Source organism: Vicugna pacos, chromosome 25 (genome assembly GCF_048564905.1).
Source record: "Vicugna pacos chromosome 25, VicPac4, whole genome shotgun sequence".
NCBI classification, from domain to species: Eukaryota; Metazoa; Chordata; class Mammalia; order Artiodactyla; family Camelidae; genus Vicugna; species Vicugna pacos.
In genome coordinates this window covers 26386812-26402630 of record NC_133011.1, presented here as the reverse complement: position 1 = coordinate 26402630, position 15819 = coordinate 26386812, and the positions used below count along the sequence as shown (strand labels likewise).

The 15819-nt window shown below is 37.2% G+C and overlaps 1 protein-coding gene across 6 annotated transcripts in view; it reads right to left on the bottom strand.

The window, feature by feature from the left end:
* Window positions 1–15819, bottom strand: part of TBC1D31 (TBC1 domain family member 31) — a 59257-nt gene that overhangs the window by 33196 nt on the left and 10242 nt on the right. For 5 of the 6 annotated variants that reach the window (XM_072949667.1, XM_072949666.1, XM_015245428.3 and 2 more), the window contains 4 exons: window positions 13856–14034; window positions 8733–8884; window positions 6176–6335; window positions 3839–4039 (listed from right to left, as the gene is read on the bottom strand). In XM_072949667.1, coding sequence (XP_072805768.1) covers window positions 3839–4039; window positions 6176–6335; window positions 8733–8884; window positions 13856–14034 — 692 coding nt within the window. The remainder of the gene's footprint in view (window positions 1–3838; window positions 4040–6175; window positions 6336–8732; window positions 8885–13855; window positions 14035–15819) is intronic. The other variant, XM_072949668.1, reaches the window with a different exon arrangement.

The following is a 15819-nucleotide window of genomic DNA, read 5'->3' as shown; positions in this document are numbered from 1 at the left end:
TAACTTGCAGAGAAGGCAGTTACACATGTGGCTCGCTCCAGAATGCTGAGAGAAGCACCCTAAATAGTCTTTGGGTTCAAGTGAAGTCCCTTAGAGGGAAACAGTCAGATGACTCTTCTCTGAAAGCATGGGACTCAGCCTCTCTGTCCTTGGTCACAGTTTTTAATCTACATGGAGATGGCCGTTAGTCCTCACTACATCAACCACCTAATAGGCAGTTCAGATAGCAAGACTTAGATACCAAACCCTCACTTTTAGGGGGCCTATCCAACAGGAAAATAAGCCCCAATAACTTCAATTTACTTAAGGTAAAATGATTCACTGAGACATTCTCTCTATGAATAAAATTTTTTTTGAAATAAAAAGATCTTCCTTGTTCAAAGGAAATGAGCAGATAAGGTAACTCAGGCTTCCTGAGTTCTAAACATGGTTAAAGTACAATGACTTTCACAAGGTATTTAAATGCTTGAGACCATTATTGCTGAATGTTTCCTCAGTAATTAGCCCAGATCAAAGACAGGGCGGATCTGTGATTTTTAAAGTTTTTCTTGAAACCAAAGTGCCAATTTCTTTCATATGAGAACAAGAACACAAGGAATACCCCAAATGTCCAAATGAACATATCGGATTTCAGAAACACACACATTACACACATCACCTTGAATTCAAACTGTCATGAAAGTCAGAACAGTGTGCTTCCACAATGAGGAACAATGAACATGAATCACCACCTTTGAGCAAGCTCTTTGAAGCAGAAATCAAACTTTTTTGACCTCTTCCCCTCAACTTGCCCCCAAAAGAAATAAATAGAACAAAGCAAACATTTTGACTCTTTAAATAGCAGACTATTAAAAGACTACTTTGAGGTTTCCACAAAGATTTTTCTCATGTTGCCTTCAAAAGTTGAGGATTTCTGCTTTTGAAACCTGCAGCCTATTATAGGAGACCAAGAAAGTATTCCTTATTGTCAACTGTAGCACATATGATACACAACACTGTAAAATTATATATAGAATAGGTAATATAAATACACATGGCACTGATACTATACTTTTGTTTTAAAATTATTATGAAAAGTATTTAAAGTTTTAACTGCATCTACAAAGTGTTTTTCTAGGATACACTGTTATTCACATCTAGAAAGATTACAAGGGTAATGTGAAATATAACAATAGCTCTGGCCAAAAGAAGTACAATGACCACTTACTCTATGATTTAATTCTTTATGAAATGTAATTAATAGTAGTCTGACTTATGAATATTGCCCATCTTTATATCCTTGAACTATCTTCTCTCTAACCTCAATCCGTTCTTCTAAATCTTTATTAAAAGATCTGTTCTAGTGCCATTTTTCATGGCTCTTCCATGAAGCAATCTCCCCAAAGCTGGATCCTGAGATACGACCCCAACTGCCATACCTTAGCAGTGTTAAAACCTCAACGTGTAAGTAAGGATGTGCTTACTTACTGTGAGCTCAATACCAGAAATTCTCCAATGGCAAGAAAGTGGGACTTGAAGGAATGTGGCATGGGTAGTAAGTTTTGTATAAACCTGGGCATTTTTATAGTCCTGGAACAGCCAAAAAGACGCTGGTGGTGCTTGTCAGGTGTCCAAAAAAATCATCCTACTTCTGTAATAAGCTAGCTTTTCTGATCTCAATCTGCTTAACAAATACCAGAGAGGAAGCCAATGACTCACACTTACCTTGCTTTTTCTCAGATCGCTCTCTATGAATAATATTCACCTAGCTCTTGAGACATTCACTAGGCTAAAAACTCATTAAGAGCAAATAACATGTTATTAAAAATTTTTAAGTTTATGAGAACAGTAGAGTATAATGCCATACATTTAAAGAAAATGCGCGCGTGCACACACACAGCAGAGTCTCATTGTTCATGGCAGCTGTGTCCCACAGAGTCACCACGAACACCAAGGTAGTGAATATGGAATCACTGTTCCAGGAGAAACACAGAGTTAGGTCCCTCTGAGTCTCTAGCCACGTTTTTGTCAACTATTCAACATGTAATTTTGTTTTGTGTATGTTTCTGTTTAAAGACACTAATTTACTACAGAGTATTGACTCATTAACATTGAACTCACACCAAAAGCCCTGGAAGCTGGGCCTGGAAGCTTCTCTAACATCGTTATGTTCCCCCCAGGACACCTCACAGGCCTTGTGTGATCAGGACACTAGACAGCACCCCTGCACTGCGCTTGGGGGCCATTTTAAAGAGCAAAATCACCAACAAAAAGCAGAAAAAATGTGAAAAATGTGGCACTCAGTAGAGAAAGAAAAGGACACTTGTCCCCAGTATGAGTGCTGGAATGGGAAGGCAGAGGCTGCCTCATTTGACCTAAGCTGGGAACCGGATGATAGGCAGCTCAGACTTTTTCCTGCTCTGCGTGGCGTCCATGTCTGTGAATATGCAGTGAGGGCTGATTTTAGAGTCACAGATAAGGGGGAAGGGGATAGGTCAAGTGGTAGAGCGCATGCTTAGTAGGCACGAGGTCTGGGGTTCAATGCCCAGTACCTCCATTTAAATCAATCAACCTAATTACCTCCCACCTCAACAACAACAAAAAAAGAGTCACAGATAAATTTTCACCAGTAGGCAAATTCATAAATACAGAATCCATGAAGAATAAGGATTGGCTGTATATAGTTATACACATGGAAAAAAAGGTATACGTTTCAAAATTATCTGAGAACGGTGAGACTTATTTATCCTGCTTGCTTATCTGTATCTTTTTATTTTGTCTATAGTAAGAACTTATTACCTTTCTAACTGAAAAAAAAAAAAATAAAAAGGAGCAGGCACATAACAAAGAGATTGTCATATCAAGACCAGAACTCCTGGGCCTGCTAATGACCGGCTGTGTTATCAGGCTGGGGAGTGAGCTGCCCCTCCTGTAAAATGAAATGGTTAGACTGGTGGTCACCAGAGTCCCATGATGCAAATGATACAAGCCCAGACTTGGAAAGGCTCCCAAAGAACCACTGGACATGATACCAGCTGGGGAAATTTCAGATAACCGTAAGAGAGGAGGGAAGTATATTTTAGACACAATGAATAATGGAGTAACAGATGTAGAAATGACAATGGTATCTACGGGGGACAATGAGGGAAGTTGAAAGTATGGGGAAATATGTTACATAGAGAAGACAAAGATTAGCGAGGACCTGGAGAGCCAGGCAGAAGAGTTTGGACTTAATGCAACAGGAAAGGGAAGGCACTAAAGTAGCATTATTTTAGAATTGGTGATGAAAGTACTATTTTAGAGAAATGTTATATAAAAAGATGGACTGATGGGCAGGGCAGACCCTGAGGGCTCTGAGATTTGGTATATTTGTTTAAATGACTATAATTTGAGAGCTATTAATGAGCACCAGTACATGGATGGCCAGCAGGGACACGGAGAACAGGCAGCACATTTTAGACACTTCACATTTAAGGACTACATGACTTGGCGTCGACCAGATCTGGGAAATAAAGGAATAGAAACAGTCATAGAGGCCCAAGGTGTCTAGCCTATAAGAGGGGAAGAAAGACAGAAATGAAGAGACTGGATTGAAGACCCCTCGTGAGAAGCAGATCAGAAGCGCACCTTGAACGGGACAGGGACACCAAACAGATACCTTCGATGGAGATGTGAATTTAAGAATGGAGCACAGGTGCGGAAAGCTGGAGATGCGGCTCTGGGAGTAAGAACAACAACAACAAAATTCAGAAAAATGGATAAGGTGCAAGGAAGTTAGAAAACTGCAGCATTAAGTTTTTATTTTTGATGAATCAACATTTAACTCTTAAAAAAAGGCATTGCTTACTTGATAACATACCTTATTTATTTCTTTTGTTAAAGCCTGAACTGAGTATATGTTCAGACTTCCATTTTCCATAATAGATGCAATGTACCGTCCATGTGGGCTAATTACTGAAGAACTAATTCCTTCATCAAGGCTCCCAACTTCAAAGAGAAGTTTACAAGTCTGTGTATTAACAAACCTCATAATACCATCCTGACTTAGCACTCCAAGAACCTAAGAGTAGAGAGAAACAACATAAACACATTTCAAAGTCTCAGATGTTGCCTAGACTTACGTCGATCACTTCACTATGTAGACAAGTACTGAATCACCATGTTGCACCCCTGAAACTAATACAATGTTATATGTCAATTACACCTCAACGAAAAAAAGGGTCAAATGTCTGAAAGTCAAACTACACAAAGGCACGCACGTGTGTATTTTTATGTGTGTGTGTGTATTTTTTTGAGGGGAGGACAGTCAGAGATTATACTCACAGAGAGCCATCATATATTTTAAAATCCCTAATTTTGGCTCATGTAGATTCGCGCTGGTCAGGTCCAGAGAAGCCTGGCTCTAACCAGAGCCAGTAAGGAGCCCGTCCTGGGCGACTACAGAAAGGTCACCTAAGAATCCTCCCTTCCCACAGGCAGGCTTATCTCCACGCTCCCTCCAGAGGGAGCACAGGTGAGCACAGTCCTTCACTTTGACTCCACACTGGCCATCAGGAGCAAGGAGGGTGCAGTGTCTGTTCCCCTTCCCCATCCTCAGCCTGAGCAGAGCTAACATCTGTCCTGCTGCCGCCACACAAATCTGGGACTGAAACGAGCCCCTGGCGGGTGGAGAGAGGACGTCCGTGAGCTGCAAGGACAGTGCAGGGGTAAGAGGGAAGCTAGACTTTTAAGGAGGGAAAAGTTAGTTTTAATTCACACAATTTGAAAAATTTTAAATGTACTAAAAAAGCTTGAACATATACAAAAAATAAGCTCCTCTACTGCCCTGTCCACATGCAGGCTCCTTTCCCAGGGCCAGTGGCTGGTAAGCAGTGCCACCTCGCAATTTTGTGAAATGCTGATGTCCCTTGTTATATGAAAGACTACGGTTTGGAGGTAGTTAGAGGCAATTTGAAGGTGACAATCTGAACAGAGCGTCCTTCTGTTGGTTAGATGGTAGGAAACCCCCTCCTTCACAGTAGAAGCAATCTCTCTGGAAGGTAGTTTGGCAGGATCTATCAAAACTACAGATGCACATAACTCTTGTACCACTATTTTAAATCTGGGATTTTACCCTACAGACAGGATGTATGAAATGACATGTGCAAAAGGTATTCAGTGCAGCATCATTTGTAATAGAAAAGGACTAAAAATAGGCTAAGTGCCTAATAATAAAGGATGGATTAAAAAAACTTATGCAGCTGTTAAAAAAAAAAGAATGAAGTTCTGTGCTGAAATAGAACAATCTTCAAGGTAGATTAAGTGAAGAAAAACAAGGTGCAAAGCTGTGTAAAAAACTGGGAAAAACATAAGATTATATAACAACAGTGGTTACAGAGAGTGAGTAACTGGGCAAGTGGGAGAGAGGAGTAAGATTTCACTTTATGCCTTTTAATTTTTTTCATGTTTTTAACCATGTTTAAGCATTATCTACTCAAAAAACTTAAAATAGACATGATAAATATACACACATATTATACATATATACATAAAACACACATATATGTATAATTTATACATATATGTGTGTATATATATATGTATATATAATTTGTTCATGTGCAAGACCCAAGATAGTCAATTTAAAATAAGAAAGTTAAGGTTCAATTACTCAACTATTAAAAAGAAAAAAGGTGTGTGGTGGGGGAGCACTGTGTAAACTAAGGCAGGACAGAAAGCAAACAGGTTTCTTAGGACTGAGGCAACCAGGTATGGCGGATAAAACACAGTGCAGCGAAGTGAGAGAATTTCAGTTCTAGTCCTACCTTTAATCCTTAAAATGAACAGGAGTGCTGACAAGTCACTTAATGTTTCTAAGCTTCGGTGTCACAACTAGCACAATGGTGAGAATGCCCTCCCTGCCTATGTCCAAATAATTCTTTAAGGATCAAATAAAAAATAACACGTTCAATCACTCTGTAAACCACAAAGCATGACACAATATAAAGTATACTGATTTTAGAGAAAAAGTAAATTATCAGTAATATACAGAACCAGATTTTTCCTTTTTTTTCAATCTTAGACTCTTTATAAAGATATGAGCAATTTCAAATCCCTGTTAACAGGCAGGGTACAAGTTAAATAAGAGAACTGATAAAGGTCAGAAATTGATAGGAGCTTCCTAAAAAAGTACAGTGTTACCAACATTGTTACTAACCTGATTAGAACCAGCATCAAAACTATCAGGAAGAAATTCTAGATGGCGAATGGCTCGAACTTTCGTGGGCATCTGTATAATTCTAAATAGGTGTTTAGCTTCCAGGCACCACAGATGAAGATGATTTGATTTGCCCCCAGCAGCCAGGATTCGACCATCTCTACGTGACAAGAAGATGAAAAAGACTAGGTGAGTTACCTACAGCAGCACTGTCCAGTATGATCCAGTATGATGGCAACGTTCCACGTCTACGCTGTCCAACACAGTCACTACTAGCCACATGTGATCGTTGAGAACTAAAATGTGGCTTGTGCTTCCGAGGACATTAATTCTTTGTTTAATTTTTATTGATTTGAAAAGTCCCAGGCACCCAGTGGCTACCACATAGGAAAACTCAGGTTTATATTGTGTATATATATATATTATATAAATATATATTATATATATATGTATTTTTATCTCTTGTGCTAAGATATTGGCTTAACAAATGCTTGTTTGATGACTTGACTGGGGGTTTCTGAATAACATTTATGTTTTATAGCACAATCTCAAAGTCACTTACCACTATCCAACTTTCTGTATTTCACACATAACTATACTGAATTGATACAGCGTTGCGATATGAGAAACCAAAAAGCCCAAACTTTCTTTCCTTGAAGAAAGCTACTTCATGTTTAGAAGGTACAAAAAGAATAAGCTGCACTGATCTGCAAGGCTGTCGCTCATTCATTCACCACGGCCTGTAAAGAGCCCACTATTAGCCAGGTTTCACTCCAGGTGGCAGGGACCCAGTGGTGAACAAGACAACAGTTAAGACCCCTGTTCTTATGGGATTTTCAGTCTAGAGGAAGGTAAATGAACTGGACTGTATTTTGAGAGCAGTGGGAAAGCCTTTCAGGGACTTCAATAGGGAAATGACATGGCTTGACTCAATGATTTAAGACTACCCTATCTGCTTTGTAGAGACTGACTTTAGGAAATAAGATTGAAAGCAGGGAGACCAATTAAGGAGGCTATTACAGTAGCCTGAAAAAGACTAGGGAAACTTGGACTGGGGTAAAGCTGGAGCAATGGACAAAAGAAAGCAGACTAATTCAAGATACAGTCTGATAGAGTTGATGGGATTTACTGATAACTAAGAAGGTGAGAGAAAGAGAGGAAATAAGGTCCATTGCCTAGCTCTTTCCATTGAAGACACCTGGAAACAATGACCAAGCTAGTCACAGTGAGAACCGAGCACCCAGGTCAGGTGTCAATATATCATTTCCCACTAAAATGAACCCATGCTCCTTAGAGAAATGGCTGATTCCAGGTTTGGGACAGGAAATACACAAGACTGGAACATCTCACCAGACCAGAAAGAATGAGAGCTATCACATATGCCTGGGGTTGTACCAAACAGGTTCAAAGCCGACCTGAAGAGGATGCCACTGGTCAGAGACGAGAGAACTGGAGCATCACTAAGGATAGTAACTATAATGGAGTAAATCATGTCAACTATGTTTACAAAGATTAAAGACAAAAACTTCACTGGCCACCATTGAAGATGCCAATAAACTAATCTATTATTTTGAAAAAAAATTTTTTTAATAGAGGAAGAAATCAAGCATTTGTCCTGCCTTTCCTTTACAAACCATACAGCAAAGTAACCAAAGAGTTGATGAGAGGAAATTTCTTTCTACAGGAAGTTTCAGTCTATAAGGGAGAAGGAAAGACAGAATTAGAATTGCTCCATTTTGCTAAACTCCAATGCAACACAGGATCTAGGTAATGATCATCAATAGCCACTAACATCATAAGAGAGGTCTGTGTTCCTCCTGATGGAAGCACACAAACCACCTATAATGTCTTCTTGCCCCCAAATCCAACCAGATCAGATCAAGCCTCTAACTTCTGGGAAATATAGGTATAACCAGTTTATAGTAAATACTGATCAGAGAGGGTCATACTAAACAGCACCACAGGGATGAAAATAGCAAAATCCAGAATATAGAAAACTACAGGACAAATGACCAATTCTTTAACAAATTAACTGCAAGGAAAATATAAAAAGAGAGATATACCAACCAAGACAATGTGGGAACCTTATTTTGTTCCTGATTTGGACAAACCAATCATAAAAAGCAATTAATTATTAGACAAATCAGGGAAATCCAAATAATAACTAGGTATGATAGAATTAAATTATGCGTTTTTAAAAGGATGATGATAGTACCAGGGTTCTGTTTCAAAAAGGGTCCTGATCCTTTAGAGATACACATTGAGATATTTGTGCATGATATGATATACTAGGCTTTGCTTTGTAACAACACAGCAGAGAAGTAGTAAGTAGAGTTATAGATAAAACAGAGGGGCTATTGATGCTTATGATAGGGTTTCAAATACTTTTCTATTTCTGCGTTTATTTTCCACAACAAGTAAAAAAACTTATCTTAGACCACATTTAAATTTAAAGAAAATTTTTTCTCATGACAATAAAATACTGAATGAGAATTTATAAAATTTCACTGGAAGTTAAATTTCTTAAAAATCCTCAGTGTTTTAAAATGGACGTTACCTGGTCACAGCGAACACTTTGTAGAGTATAGTGGAGCTTTCAGGTGGAGCTGGCAGTTGGTATTTGCAAATAAGAGTATCGCATTCCCAGGCAAAGATGGAGTTATCTTTAAAACAGCTGAGGATGGTGTTACTTAACGGTAGGAAAAAAACCTAAAGAAGGACAAAAAAAGTGATTATTCATATAAGGATCATATAGCTCTCTTTAAGTTTAAAATTTACAAAGCTAATTTTTCTTTTTTAAAATTATTTTTTCTCGGTGGGGAGGGTATAGCTCGGTGGTAAAGTGCGTGCTTAGCATGCATGAGGTCCTGGGTTCAATTCCAAGTACTTCCATTAAAATAAATAAATCACATAAAAAACTAATTACCTCCGCTGCCCCCCCCCCAATTATTCTTTCTCAAACTGGAGAAAAACACATTTACAGTATATGACAGGGGATAAAACTGGTATGTTATAGACTATTATAAATTAAAAAGAAAAGGTAAACCCCTTTAAATAAAAACTGGGTGACTATCAATGACTAGGCAATTCATAAAATACTAAGTAACAATTGTAAAGTATTTAATGTTATAGAAGATTCAAATGAAAATAAGATACCATTTTATGTGTATCAAATTTATTTTGAAAATAACACATACACATATACACATACTAACATATATATTATATTTATAAGCTATATACTAATATAAATACTATATTTACTGATACTGTTTAAAATATTAAATGATACATTATAAATGACTGAATGATAAAATATTAAATGACAAAAATATTAAATGATACTGATAAATGTTAAAAATACTAAATGTTGGTGAAAGTATAGGAAAAGGGCACTGTTATATACTGTTGCTGGTAGTAAAAACTAGTTAAAGATACTGTATATCTCAACAGCCTTAAAAATATATCTCTTCTGAACTAGTCAATCTGTTTCTAAGAGTTGACCCTTTGAAAAAAAATTAGCAAAATGCTAAAAATAAATGTGTATAGATGTTTGTTAAGCGTTATTTGTAAAAGTAAAAAGTTGAAAATACATAATCATATTTTACTAGAGATTCAATTTATTTAATGGACAATTGAGACTAAATTGATAACAAAGTTGAAAGTGTAATTCTATTCTCCTAATTTCTATTTTTCTATTACATAAGCACTAAACAATGCTTACTTTTGATAAAATTTTAATTGACCAGTATTTTCTCATGAGTTCCAAAGGCCTCAGGTACAATTTTGTGGGTACAGAAAAGGAGTAATATCACAGAAAGGGAGATAGAGAAGGAAGCAAAGAAGGAAAGAAGATGAAAAAAACCAATGCCCTCAGGACAAAATATTCCTATTCATCCTCTTAGAATTAATCCCCACAAACAGCTTGAGACATTTCACGTGGTTTGACCATTAGTTACATCTCTATCCTTTTTTTTCTCTCTCTCAATATAGCTTTGGTCTTTTATTTTACTCCTCTTATGAACCACAGAATAATTATAACTCCTTTATACACACATCTGCCCACATTTGAAATCTACCTTAAGACTCCATGCATGGGACCCCCAAACATTGTGGACAAAACTGAGCCAGAGATGTGCCATCCTTCAGGTGCCCTGGGACGAAGACCTTTGGTTGGTTTCTGAGGGCAGAGGTCCTGTCTACCTTGTTTGTTCTTGTACAATCAGTGCCAAGCACGATGACTAGAACTTAGCAAAGGATCTCAATAGGTACTCGCTGAATGAATGAATGAATCTTTTTCTTACTGAGTTTTTATAGTATATGTATGTTCATCTTCAACAGGTAATGCTAAACTCTAGGTATTCATTCTATGATTCCCATCTAGAACAGCTTTCTTAACCGCATTATAGTAACACTTTATATTTGAACATATCTTGTTGCTGTTGTTACTGGTGTGTCTTTACAAATTTTATTATAATAAAATTATGTGACTATTTCTGTGTTGGAAAGAGAGGGGGCAGGGACTCACAGAGGAGGCAGAACACCTTAAGGATTTGTAACCTCCCATTCTGTGATGTGTCACACACCTTCACAACTTTGCTGGTGTCAGAAGGAGTGCTACATTCTTTGGGGATAAAAAGGCTCAGTGTCTTTAACACTGGATTGGAGTGTCTCTTGAGTATTCAGAATCTGGATATAGTCGTCACTGTGGTCATGAGAGCGAGCTGTTCAGGGGAAAAGGAGGACCACCACCACACCCACCACGGCCTTTCCCAGTGTTACACAAGTAACGGGGCAGCCTTGTGACTAATTTGTGTTATTGTCGCCGAGCCTATTATATACATATAGTTAGGAAATGGTTCTAATAGTTTATGATATTACTATAAAAATTTCAGGGGATTGTAAGTCACAATTTTCTAACAATAGTTGCAGACTGTTTTCGTAAACTGTTTCTCTCATACATATATATAATAGTATCTCTCTTTTTTGATAATGGTGCTTAAAAATATACACACACAGATACTAATACAGTATGGAACATACTGGTTAATTAAAACAATTTACTAAGGATTAAAGCTAAAAAAACACAATAATAAGATGCTAACTCAACTACATCAGATGCTGATGCCCTTGCCTGATTCACCAGCTCCTCCTCACTTGTGTCCTTGGTTCACTTTGTCAAGGACAATCTGGTAGATCTTTTGCCAACAGTTTCATTATGTTAGAAAGGTTTGTAATATGATGGTCTTACAGAAAGAATTTGCAATGAATGCATCATAATCTATAATGAATACATAAAAACACTATTTCAAATCTTATGCCAAAAAAGGGACTTGCAATTTTTATTATAATTGGCAATATTTTTCTAGAAAAGTAATAAAGTTTATTCCTACTGGGAGAAGCAAAAGCTTAAAAGTTAATGAGCATCAACTGCTATTTTGGGGGAAGAGTTGTGATAGATCATTGCCTACATGATTATTCATTACTGGATTTGCGATTTTAATTGCCAGATTTTAATGATTATAAAATTGTTCCTAATGAATCATGTCATTATCTAGATAGTGTCATCTCCTGACAAACATAAAATGTTTAGAAAAAACTTCAAAAGCACTAACAAAATAATACTTTTTGGAGGGTTGGCTGCAGTTTTTCCTTATAAAATATGAAAATCCTAGGCTTTCCAATTCACTTTGAGAGGCACGTAAGCTCTTTTCAAAGTTTCAAGAGTTCAGGATAGTAGTAAGAGCAAGTTAAGGTCAAACACACAATGTAGCAAAAATGTAGTGAATGCCCACTGTATACAGAGGCTGAAGCAAGTTTGGTAACACTACTGTTTTCTGATACCCAGCACAAAATCTTTTCTAATACATCCTGAACCACAGAAATCAGAAATCTCAGAATTTGTTCCAAAATTTCTAACTAAATAGCTAAATATCCGACCTCCAGGTATCAACAAAAGAACCAAAATTTACTTATCTGAAGAGACGCAACTGGTTTACCTGAGAGGCAGAATAGTGTAACGGAGGGACTTCAGAGTAAAGCAAGCTTAGATTCAAAACTGCGACTCTTTCATAAGCTACGTGACGGTGGGCAGTCACTTAATGTTTCCCAGGTTGTTTCCCCAATTGTAAAATGAGGATAATGGTATCTACTTTTTAGAATTACTTAAACTTAAAAATAACTAAACAAAGTGTTCAGTACACAGAAAGTACTCAACAACTGGTATCTTACAGACTATGATGTTCGATTATTTTAGAACAATGCAGTTATAAACCTACTGCACACTGTATATACACTTACTACATCTAATTTTATTCTCCTGTCACTAACATTTGGAGTCCTATTTTTTAAACTAATATGTCTAAATTACCACGCAAGGTTAAAATTGGCAGCTATTCACTGTATACTCATTCTAATTTCATGGTAAAAAGAACAGATGGTTTTTGTGTCATTGTTTCATAGCTCTGTTCCCACTGTGGATTCAACTCTCATTGCTCTTAGAATTTAAAATTCAATTTAAGTATTCAAGTAATTAACACTTTAGAAGAAAGAAGAAAAGACCTACTAAGACATTTGGCCTAAATACCTGCTGAACAAGCTGGCTATCACTTTTATCTTTTTAAAATTATTAAGAACTCTGGGATTTCTGTGGAGACTACAAAATACATTTTTGGCTGACATGCACTGCTAGCTGTTCAAGTTAACAACCAAAAAATTAAAAGCAATACTGCATGTATAATATAACCTAGAGCAAAGTAATTAATTACACAAGAGATTCAGATAATTCTGAAAATAGCATTTAGCTAATCAAATAGAAAAAAAAAACCTTAAAAGCAAAAGAAGCAGATTTTTTTAGACTGATACGTGTGCACAGTGGAATATTGGTCAGCAACAAAGGAAGAAACTACTGATACATACAACAGCAAGGATGAATCTCAAAAACATTATTAAGCTGAATGAAAAAGCTGTTTTACACATATCATTACTGACTAACTCTACTTAAGTGAAATTTTAGAACAGATAAATCTATGGTGGAAAAACATCAGAGCAGTACTTATCTGGGAAGGGATATAATGGAGCTTTCTGGGATAATGGTGATGACAGGTCTGCACATGTTATAAAAGTGTATGTATTTGTCAGAACTTAACAAATGAATACTTAAGATCTCTACATTATATACAAATTTTACATCAGTAAATGCTGAGTCCAATTAAATGCAGTTAATTAAATGCAGGCGTTAAGCATTTATGGATAAGTATACTGATATCTGCAATTTACTTTAAAAAGCAAAAAAAAAAAAAAAAGACGAACAGAGGGACAAAAAGACACACAGATCCATAATACAGTACAGTAACAGGGTAACAGGTAAGTGCAGTAGTATTGAGATTGTGGGTGTACATGTGTTCACTGTGAAATTCTTACAAATCTGCTATATGTTTGAAATTTTTCATAACAAAATGTTGGGTTAAGAAAAAAAATCACCTAACTAAAGTTGAAGTTGGGTGACTGTTTTACGCTATACACTATAAGAATAATTAAAAACAAACAGCTTTGCTTGTTGCTGAGTTATGAGAGCATAGCTAAGTGGGACAGAGTGAATCATCGCTCATATCATCTACATCCTGATCAAGAAACTGGCCCGAGAAGCACAACAGACTCAGATGTCCCCCCTTCACCGACCTTCTGAATCCCCACAGACTGGAGGATATTCAGCTTTCTTTTTCTCTGGAAGGTGTCCAAGTCCCACAGCTGTGCTGTGTCAGAAGAAGTAGTGATGGCATATTTCCCAGATGCATGCACGGAGATTGAAAATACCGACGATTCGTGCCCCCTCATCCAGCTAACCAGCTCCTTGGTGACTGTGGAAAGACGTGAAATAGTAACGAAGCTAAAACACCATATTTCAGCTGAGAACTGATTCAGTTGATGGCCTGGTATCATATAAAGGACCCCCATCTCCAGTAACATCTGAAAAAATGGAAGCCTGGGGCTAGTTGATAAAACACATCACAGGACGTGCTACTAATGTGTATCATGGAGGTATGAGATGAGGCTGTAAGAGGGTTTAAGAACAGCCTTAAATGTGACGCTGTGGCGCTTGGGCTTTCCCTTGTAACAGATTGATGTGGAAGAGTAACATATCTGGTCTGTTTCAGAAAGCGCACTTTGAAGATATGGTGGATATACCAGAAAGGAGGAGGAGATTACAAGACGACTAGTTTATCTGGTGCCGTAATAATCCAGGCAGGAGGTAAGGAAGGTCTATCCTCAGAATGTAGCAATGGAGAAAGGAACACATTCGAGGGCTGCAAGGGAAAAATCAAAGGACTCAGAGATCAAATAGGTGTGCTGAGACAAAGGAGGAGCTGAGACCCCAGCGGCCCCAGTCCAGGGACACGAGCAGGAGCAGGTTCTGCTACAGACTTGTGTGTGTGTGTGTGTGATACAAACGGAGAAAACAGTCTGGTAAAGAAAATATCAAAAACTCTTCATGATAATTACTAATGGCTAGTAAAATTATATTTGATTTTTATTTTCTCTTTACATTTTTCTGTGTTTCCAGGCTATGATAGGCTTATTTTACTTTTATGATCAGATTTTTTTTCCTCCAGAAGGTGGAACTGAGAACAGTCAGAAAGCAAGATGTAAACCTGGAAACGTTAAGATGCAAAGTAGGTCAAAACTGAAGACAGAGGAACAGATAAACTCTTAGGAAGGGAGGAGTGGTTTCCAAACATTAGTCTGAAGTCTGGCATTACTTAATCATCAATTTTTCATTGTCCTTCAGTGAAATGAGAAAAATAAGGATAATGTAATGAGTTTTTCATAAAGCTAAATTTAAAGTACTACCTTTTAACCTATTATAGACTTCTCGGTTTATGTTTTTTAAAAATTCCTTATTTTATGAAATTAAGTTATATTGTTTTTTTCTGATGTCAATTAACAAAATTAAAAGTTGACATCCTAGGTGGGTTCCTCTACTTTTTCTTTTTAGTTGGGTCAAATATTCAAAAGTCTAGGGACCACCAAAAGAAGCCAGAAAAGAGACAACTAAGAAGCAGTCAGAACAGCAGAACCCAGAGAGAACAGTAGAAAACTAAGACTCTGAAATAATCCAAAGCGTTAAAAGCTACAGAGAAAGAAAATGAAAAGCGTCAAGAGGATTTACACAATCAGAAGTTACTAATGTTAAAAAAAAAAAAAAAAAAAGAAGTTACTAAAGACCTTGGAGCTAGAAGTCTTGGGAGCATGGAGTTAGGGGAGCAAGAATCAGAATCCATTGAGGGGTGCCGTGAAGAAGCAGGATTTGGCAGTGAAGAAAGAGGGAGGTCTCTGGGGAGGCTGAGATAACACCTAAGGAAGGGGCTTCACTAACAGGGGTTTCCATAAGAGAGAGGAGACTATAAAAAAAGAGGGAAGTAAGACGAGAGAAGAGAATGGCTGGAATCCAAGGAGAGCAATCAGAGGTGAGTTTAAAGGCTTTGCTTTTCAGAATATCTGTGACAGCAGTGTTTGCAATACCAAAAATTAGAAACAGTTTAAAGGCCATCAATAGAGGGGAGGCATATAGCTCAGTGGTAGAGCACATGCTTTGCATGCATAAGGTCCTAGGTTCAATCCCCAGTACTGCCAGTATTTATATA